Source organism: Ostrea edulis, chromosome 2 (genome assembly GCF_947568905.1).
Source record: "Ostrea edulis chromosome 2, xbOstEdul1.1, whole genome shotgun sequence".
NCBI lineage: Eukaryota > Metazoa > Mollusca > Bivalvia > Ostreida > Ostreidae > Ostrea > Ostrea edulis.
In genome coordinates this window covers 53,408,089-53,418,088 of record NC_079165.1, presented here as the reverse complement: position 1 = coordinate 53,418,088, position 10,000 = coordinate 53,408,089, and the positions used below count along the sequence as shown (strand labels likewise).

At 34.2% G+C, this 10,000-nt stretch overlaps 1 protein-coding gene across 6 annotated transcripts in view; it reads left to right on the top strand.

The window, feature by feature from the left end:
• Positions 1–10,000, top strand: part of LOC125682081 (transmembrane protein 131-like) — a 212,392-nt gene that overhangs the window by 19,190 nt on the left and 183,202 nt on the right. For all 6 annotated transcript variants that reach the window (XM_048922470.2, XM_048922475.2, XM_048922474.2 and 3 more), the window contains exons 5-7: positions 5,033–5,156; positions 5,349–5,462; positions 5,581–5,703. In XM_048922470.2, coding sequence (XP_048778427.1) covers positions 5,033–5,156; positions 5,349–5,462; positions 5,581–5,703 — 361 coding nt within the window. The remainder of the gene's footprint in view (positions 1–5,032; positions 5,157–5,348; positions 5,463–5,580; positions 5,704–10,000) is intronic.

The following is a 10,000-nucleotide window of genomic DNA, read 5'->3' as shown; positions in this document are numbered from 1 at the left end:
TGAAACTAAGTAGATATTTAGAAGGAGAAGGTAGTCTTTTACCAAAATTGTAAATTCCATGATCCAATGGGTTTGGTTCCAAGGTGGAGCCAAAATGATTATAGTGATTATTGTCTTTATCATTTGAAAAACTTCTTTAAATTTAAATACAGTATAAAAACTAAATGCATATTTAGAAAACGCATAAAAGGATGTACCAAAATTGTGAATTTCGCAACCCCAGAGCTTTAGGATGGGTCCAAATGAGTCATTATCGTGTTAATGCTACATATTTTTAGCTCTTCTGAGCCGAAGGCTCAAAGAGCTAATGCTATGGCCATTTGTGCGGTGTGCGTAAACTTTTTAGAAAAAGGGCTATAACTCAAGAACCCCTTGGCCAAATTTTTTCAAATTTGTTACAGGGTATCATTGGCCCAAGGGCTTTCATACATACTAAATAGAGGGATGTGACCCTTTAACAAGGGGAGATAATCAGGAAAATACAAACAAAAGTAGTGGTTGCTAAAAAAATCTTCTTCTCAAGAACCACTGGGCAGATTATCACCAAACTTACACATAAGGATGAGGATATGTTGTAGATTAAAAATTGTTCAAGGCATTACCCTGGGCCAAAGGCGTGGTCTCAAGGTCACTTCAAAGTTGACCTAAATTTATATTTCCTTAAATCTTTGATATTTTAGTCATTATAAGGACTAGGATCATCAAATTTTGACAGTTGATGCATCTTAGGACCTTGTGTCAAGTTGTCTCAAAAGTAGGTCACGGTGACCTACTTTTTGAATTTTGCAGGTATTTATTTTAAAATTAATTTTGATGCATATCTTGAACACTTTGAAGCCTATGATCATCAAAACTTGTCAGTTGGTAGATCATGGGACCTTGAAATGCGTCAACTGAAAAATAGGTCACCGTGACCTACTTTCTGAATTTAATGGCTTATCATTTATAGATATATTTTAAGTTGTTATTTCAAATACCGAGAAGTTTAGAATAATCAAATCTTGTAAGTTGATGCATCTTGAGGCCTTGAAACATATTTATAAAAAAGTAGGTCACAGTGACCTACTTTTTGAATTTTGCAGATATTCAAATTTCACATTTTCAATTTTAGATGCATATTTTGGGCACTGTAAAACCTAGGATCATCAACTTTGTCAGTTGATGCGTCTTCAGTCTTCGGTTTGTGTCGACCAAAAAGTAGGTCACCGTGACCTACTTTTGGTATTTGACAGCTAAATTAATATATTTCAGACACTATTTAACCTACAATCATCAAACTTTGTCAGTTGATGCATCTTGAGTCTTCGGAGTGTATCGACCAAAAAGTAGGTCACTGTGACCTACTTTTGGCATTTGACAGTTATATTTATATATTTCAGTCACTAATTGACCTACAATCTTCAAACTTTGACAGTTGATGCATCTTGAGTCTACGGAGTGTGTCGACCAAAAAGTAGGTCACCTTGACCTACTTTTGGAATTTGACGGCTATATTTATATATTTCAGATACTATTTGACCTACAGTCATCAAACTTTGTCAGTTGTTGGGTCTTGCATGTTCGAAGGGTTTCGACCAAAAAGTAGGTCAACTTGACCTACTTTTGAAATTGGACGGCTATATTTATATATTTCAGATACTATTTGACCTACAGTCATCAAACTTTGTCAGTTGTTGGGTCTTGCATGTTTGAAGGGTGTTGATGAAAAAGTAGGTCACCTTGACCTACTTTTGGAATTTGACGGCTATATTTATATATTTCAGATACTATTTGACCTACAGTCATCAAACTTTGTCAGTTGATGGGTCTTGCATGTTCGGAGTTTGCTGACCAAAAAGTAGGTCACCATGACCTACGATTGGAATTTGACAGCTATATTTCAATATTCAGATACTAATTGGCTTAAAATCATCAAACTTTGTCAGTTGATATTTCTTAGGTTCTCAAAATGTGTAAACCAAAAAGTAGGTCACATTGACCTACTTTTTTTGAATTCTTAGGATTTAACTAAAGATTTAGAATACTAAGAGGCTAAGAATAGAAATGGTGGGGTTGTACAATTTATCAGAAGAGCGATTCTAGGCCCTTGGACCTCTTGTATATTATGTAAAGTCTTTTCATCAGTATAGGCACTTTCAGGGGCATTTAAGGTTTAAGAACACATCTTGTTTTATACTTTTGCTGAATATTAGAATTTAGCTTAAATATACAGAATAGAATTTTTTCTAAATTCCATAACCCTTTGGACTAGTGATACTTTTAAGTTTGTGTACATCTAGTTTTCCATGAATGGGGTGTTAACCCAGATGCAACCCCCATTCCCATGCTCACAAGCTCCATCTGGTTTTGGAATCAGAGTTTTCCTTCTCTTTAGGGAATTTATGGCAACCCTAGTGAACCATTTGCCCTCATAAAGTCAGCCTAGGGCAGAATGGTACCCAGTATCTATCTGCTTCCACAAGTAGGTATCACATAGGACTAGCTGTGGAGTAATAGGGTAAAGGGGATTCAAAATTATACAAAGGAAGGGTTATGGCATCATTGAAAAATCTTGTTCTCTAGAACCACTGAACCAGAAAAGATAAAACTGTTGATCAAATCATGGCCTCTAGGGGTAGGATGGGGCCACAATAGCAGATCGAAGTATTGAATTGGGGATATATAGGAAAAAATCTTTTAAAATCCTCTTCTGTAAAACAACAGCATATTTTTATATGTAAGGATTCTGAGATAGTGCAGATTCAAGTTTGTTCAAATTATGACTCCTGTAGGTATGGTGGGGCTACAATATTGGGATATATAGGGGGAAGCTTGAAAAATCTTTTCTCAAGAGCAACAAGGCCATGATTACTCATATTAATAATTTGCAAGCATCGTCGGGTAGTGCAGAGTCAAGTTTGTTCATTTAGTTTGTGACTCCCAGTGGTTGGATGAGGCCATAATAGGATTGATTGTTTTGCTGTTTTCCGCCACACTCAACAATTTTTCAGTTATCTGGTGGCACCCAGTTTTTTTTATTGGTGGAAGAGAGAACTCAGATACAGTAAAATCTGATATAGCGAATATCTGCGGACACTCTATAAAAATTCACTATAAGCATAATTCGTTATACGTTTATAGCGAATTCATAATTCTAATATAACGAATTTGTTATCAAACTGGTTTGTTCTACATGTATATCAGTTGTATAAGAAAACAGCAATGAAAAAAAATTGCGTTTGTATTGTCTCTGAGAAAAATTAAGCCTATATGTTTTCGAGAAGATATCTATACAAGAAATATACACACTGATTTATATATGATAATTCATTTTGATGGATTATTAAGTCACGCAAGAACATGCCAAAAGAAAAATGTTAACTAAATTATGTGCAATACATACAAACAGTTTAACGCAATTGTCATTTACTTGTTGCTTTACACAAATAAAGGAGTGTACGATAAAATAAATGCAATCAAACTTCAAATTTATTTAACGAGAATAGTAAACAATACCGACAATATACTTGCTAAACGTATGTGTAAGTATTATTTTGCGTTAACAACTTCTTTTGAAAAAATACAAACAGAAAATTCGTAATAAGTGTGGATTCTTTATGGCAATGGAAAGCGATTGTTAAAAATCCTGAGTTTAAAATGGAAAAGAAATTGTTATAAAAGGCGATTTTTACGTTCATTTTTTTATTCAAAGGGAATAGGAATTTACTTCGTTATATCCGTAAATTCGCTATATCTGTGTTCGTTATAGACGCAGATTTTTATATAGAATAAATAAAGAATTTGCCGGGAAATCAATTTCACTTCGCTATAGCCGTAATTTCGCTATATCAGTGTTCGTTATATTCGAGTATTACTGTACAATGTACCTGGAAAGAGACCACCGACCTTCCGAAAGTAAACTGGGAAACTTTCTCACTTACCGACGTGAGCGGGATTTGAACCCACGCCGACAGAGGTGAGAGGCCGTGTGATTTTGAGCGTGATGCTCTAACCACTCAGCCACGGAGGCCCCTGGCCATAATAGGGAATCAAAGTTTTACATTGGAATATATAGCAAAAAGTCTTTAAATCTCTTCTTTTCATGAACTGCTAAGCCATGAGTAGGCATCCTCAGGTAGTGCATGTTATTTATTTTTGTGAGTCAATGCTCCCAAGGGTAGGGTGGGGGCACAATGGGGGTTACATTGGAAGTGTAACATGGGAATATAAAGGAAGAAGGAACTTTGAAAATCTTCTCATGAGTAGCAGCTAGGGCTATGGTTAGTGATATTAGTATGCAAGCATCCATTCAGATTCAAATTTATTCAAATCCTGGCCTGGTTGGGTGGGTGAGGGTTGGTTAGGATGGGGCCTCATCAGGGGATCAGGCATATGAATATGCAAGCATCCTTGAGTAGTGCAGATTCAAGTTTCTTGAAATCACAGTACGGATTCAATGTTTTATTGAGAATGTTTGAGAGAATATTTGAAAATCTTTTTTTGTTTAAATATGGGCCATGTTTGTAGGTTTGGACTAGAATCGGAGATAAAATTTTACATGCTGTATGAATATAGGGCATCCCTATTTTGTGTGGATTTAAGGTTGGTTAAGTTATGACCATATTTGGCTTTAGTCATATCATATGGGTTAAATGTTTTTTTGTTGGAACACAGAAGGTAAAGTAAAGAAAGAAGCTTTTTAAAAGTCTTCTGAAAAAGAACAACAAGACCAGGTTGACTCAGGTGAGCATTGTGGCCCATGGGTCATGTGTTGTCTCAGGTTTTATGTATAAACAACCTGTTCAGTGCATTGCTTGTTCTACATTGCAATAGCTAGTTGTAGTAATGTCTTGGTATTAGAAAATATATCAGTACTGAAAACTAAAGACATTCTACTGAAAATATATTTTGTAAACATAGTGTGCCTAGATGTTAACTGTGCAATTTGAAGTTTAAAATCTCATGATTATTTTAGATATATACACAACTGTATGTTTGAGTCATGAAAAATGCATATATAAATAATCAATATCCTTCATTTTGTTCGTTTCAGACCAGTTGGAATGCCATTTTTGGAACAAGTTGTAGTTCACAATACAGACAATAGAAATGATTTACACTTGCTATCAATATCAGGCAGTACAGTTCATTTCCATTGCTCATTTTTTCAAGAAAAAGTAAGTTCTTTTAGGCAATACATTATTGACATCTATAGTATGAAATTAGATAAATATTGAAATAATTTCAATGGTCTTGTCACAGACTTTAAGGATTAGATATGAAGACATTTGATTAAGAAGTTGGCTCTGAGTTTTGTGCACAGGATAAATGATGCTCTAAGGAATTTGAATATTGTTTTATCTCTGTAGGTTGTTCCGCCTGGTGGCAATACAACATTTGATGTAGTGTTTTTAGCCCGAGAGGAGGGAAATGTAGAAAATACTTTATATATTCATACCTCTGTGGGGTCATTTTCTTATAATGTAAGTTTCTGAAACATTTTATTTAAGTGAGATATATTTCTTAATCTTCAATTCATAATCATTTTATTTAAAAAAAAATCAGATATCAATTCATAAAGGATGAAATGATTGATTGTAGGTTTTTGGAGTGGGGATACCCAATCCATATAGACTGAGGCCATATTTAGGAGCTAAAGTTCCACTAAATAGCAGTTTTTCTCCTGTTATAAAAATACATAATCCGTTCAGCTCAACACTGCAGGTAAATTTATTCAACTGCTGTGGTTTCATTCATTTTCAAGGGCATCATGTTTCATGGTTTTGTGAAAGAGAGCAGTTTCATGTAATTTTATCGACCTGCTTTCTTTCCTTTCTCTACCAACACATTTTAAAGCATTTTAGATACTGCCAAAAATTCAAAGTATATTTACCATGATTAAGAATAGGTATGGGTCTCACCAATGCTTGGATTTCTCGAAAAAATCTCAAACTTAAGTTTGAGTTTTCTTTTATTTGAGCAGTCAAAATTTGAGTAAAATCTAAGACTTGTGAATTTTCAAAAATTTGTTTTAAAATACTTGGATTGTACATTTGAAGGTATGATGAAAACAAGAAATGAGGGGGTTCTGGTATTATCAGTAAAATATGATGTGTGATCAGTGAGAGTTTTACTGCTGGTAAACTTGTGATCAGTGAGAGTTGTACTGCTGGTAAACTTGTGTGATCAGTGAGAGTTTTACTGTCAGTAAACTTGTGTGATCAGTGAGAGTTTTACTGCTGGTAAACTTGTGTGATCAGTGAGAGTTTTACTGCTGATAAACTTATGTGATCAGTGAGAGTTTTGCTGTCAGTAAACTTGTGTGATCAGTGAGAGTTGTACTGTCAGTAAACTTGTGTGATCAGTGAGAGTTGTACTGTCAGTAAACTTGTGTGATCAGTGAGAGTTTTACTGCTGGTAAACTTGTGTGATCAGTGAGAGTTTTACTGCCGGTAAACTTGGGTGATCAGCGAGAGTTTTACTGCTGGTAAACTTGTGATCAGTGAGAGTTTTACTGCTAGTAAACTTGTGTGATCAGTGAGAGTTTTACTGCTGGTAAACTTGTTATCAGTGAGAGTTTTACTGCTGGTAAACTTGTGTGATCAGTGAGAGTTTTACTGCTGGTAAACTTGTGTGATCAGTGAGAGTTTTACTGCTGGTAAACTTGTGATCAGTGAGAGTTTTACTGTCAGTAAACTTATGTGATCAGTGAGAGTTTTACTGCTGGTAAACTTGTGTGATCAGTGAGAGTTTTACTGTCAGTAAACTTGTGTGATCAGTGAGAGATTTACTGCTGGTAAACTTGTGATCAGTGAGAGTTTTACTGCTAGTAAACTTGTGTGATCAGTGAGAGTTTTACTGCTGGTAAATTTGTTATCAGTGAGAGTTTTACTGCTGGTAAACTTGTGTGATCAGTGAGAGTTTTACTGCTGGTAAACTTGTGTGATCAGTGAGAGTTTTACTGCTAGTAAACTTGTGTGACAATCTAATTAAAATCAGATCCTAGAATACACTCACAATCGCTACAATAGGATCTGACATAACCCCATAGGGGGTCATGTCCGCATGACCTTTCGCTTGGAATATTCATGAGAACTATCAGCCAGTCAGATTGCGCCGTACAGACAATGATGGCTATTTAGGCGGTTCCTGGTAATTCGTAAACAAATTGCTGTAATCTCTCTCTCACGAAGTTTATTCCACACTGTAAAATTGTATATTCTCGCATAACTAATTTTAAACTTTCACAATAATGCCTAATCTATTCCGTTTATACAAACAACAAGACGTACGATGTGAAATACACCCAAATCAAATTAATTGTGAATTCCAATTTATGTAAGAATAGGGATGGGTACGATTTGAATAGTTTTCAATATGGTTTACTTAAAGAACGCGAGGAATATAACGCCAGTCGACGTAAACGGTGCATGTAACATCGCATCTAGCTGCGATATGTTTTCTTTCAAACCAGACAATCGCAGCCATTTTCTTTGAATTGTGAACACCGATGATTTCAAAGCCAACGCGCTGATTGGCTGACATAAAGTTCGTCTGAACATGACCCCTAATCGGGTTACGTCAGATCTACTTACGCAGAGTATACGGCGCGGATCTAAAAAGTCTTATTTTAATTAGTTTGACTTGTGTGATCAGTGAGAGTTTTACTGTCGGTAAACTTGTTATCAGTGAGAGTTTTACTGCTAGTAAACTTGTGTGATCAGTGAGAGTTTTACTGCTGATAAACTTGTGTGATCAGTGAGAGTTTTGCTGTCAGTAAACTTGTGTGATCAGTGAGAGTTGTACTGTCAGTAAACTTGTGTGATCAGTGAGAGTTTTACTGTCAGTAAACTTGTGTGATCAGTGAGAGTTTTACTGCTGGTAAACTTGTGTGATCAGTGAGAGTTTTACTGCTAGTAAACTTGTGTGATCAGTGAGAGTTTTACTGCTAGTAAACTTGTGTGATCAGTGAGAGTTTTACTGCTGGTAAACTTGTGTGATCAGTGAGAGTTTTACTGCTGGTAAACTTGTGTGATCAGTGAGAGTTTTGCTGTCAGTAAACTTGTGTGATCAGTGAGAGTTTTACTGCTGGTAAACTTGTTATCAGTGAGAGTTTTGCTGTCAGTAAACTTGTGTGATCAGTGAGAGTTTTGCTGTCAGTAAACTTGTGTGATCAGTGAGAGTTTTACTGCTAGTAAACTTGTGTGATCATTGAGAGTTTTACTGCTGGTAAACTTGTGTGATCAGTGAGAGTTTTACTGCTGGTAAACTTGTGTGATCAGTGGGAGTTTTACTGCTGGTAAATAAGTCGCACTGATCACAGAATAATTTCTATATTTACAAGCACCAGCACAATCTATGTATTTTAAGAAGAAACTTTATCTGGGGAATTTTCATCAGAAGTCTCTCAAATTAAAAAATAATTGAGAGAAAATTTTCTGTACTTTTGCCATTTGCATTTACTTTTGCCAATTTCCATCCACAAATATGAATAAAAGTGCATTTTATTGTAATTGTAATTAAAAGATTTATATAGCACCCTCTCAACATTAGTTCTATAAAGCACTTTACAAGTGTGAGAGAAAAGATAATAGAAAATTTTTATCTAGATTTAGTTAAAATTTTGCTTGAAAAATAAATATATCTATGAAATTCATTTTCATGACCAGAATGTAGACAAAAACAAAATCATATATATGGTTTAGAGTTTTGGAAACAATCTTTCCAACATTATTAGAAAATTAATTTCAAATATTGTTTTAAATATTTTACCCATTGCATGAAAATCTGCCATACGGCAAATCAATATCATTTTGGCAAACTATACATGGTTTCCAAACTGTAATATATATTCAATTGCAAGTAAAAAATGAATATTAAATTTCAAGTATTAAGGCAGAAAATACGAGAAATTCCCTAAACAATGATACGTAACATTGATATATCATCTGTAAATTTAACTTGCTTTTGATGCCTGAAAGTCTCATTTTTAGCACTATTGGTCATTTATAGAGAAAGGGTTAAATAAAAACCCTACTTCATTTATCGCGATTTCATAGTCTTTGCCCAAGCATGAAGAAACTTAGGATTGGTGTTCATTGAATGATGATGAGACCACAGTAATGTTGCATGTATATTTTTGTATGTGTAGAATTAAATTTCAATGTGAATTAACAGAATAATGTACAGTAAAACTCTGATATAGCGAATTTCTGAGGACACTGTAAAAATTCACTATAAGCGTAATTCGCTATACGTTTATAGCGAATTCATAATTAAAATAACGAATTCGTTATAAAACTTATTTGTTCTACATATATATATATATCAGTTGCATACGAAAGAGCAGCAATCGATATACTTGAGTTTGTATTGTCTCTAAGAGAAATTAAGCCTATGTATTTTCGAGAAGAAATATTTTTGTACAAGATATATACACACTGATTTATATATGATAATTTATCTTTAGGGATTGTTAAGTCACGCAAGAAGATGTCGAAAGAAAAATATCAAGAAAATTGCAAAACATACAAACAGTCTATCGCAGTTGTTATTTATTTGTTGCTTTACACAAATAAACGAGTGTACGATATAATAAATGCAATCAAACTTCAATTTAATTAACGAGAATAGTAAACAATACCGACACTATATTTGCTAAATGTATGTGTAAGTATTGCTTTGCGTTAACAAACTCTTTTGAAAAAATACAAAAAGAAATTTCGTAATAAGCGATTGTTAAAATTCATGAGTTTAAAATGAAAAAAAAATCGTTATTAAAGGTGATTTTTACGTTCATTCTTGATTCAAGGGGAATGTGAATTTAACTTCGCTATAGCCTTAATTTCGCTATATCCGTGTTCGCTATATTCGAATTTTACTGTAAATCTGCTGACATTCTTTACTATTTTGTGATATTTCATGGAAGGAGCTGTTTTTGTTGAAGCTCCAATATTTCCTTCCATTTGAATAAAATATGCTAATGCTACAATACCTGTACATTGAAGAACTATTAATTTTG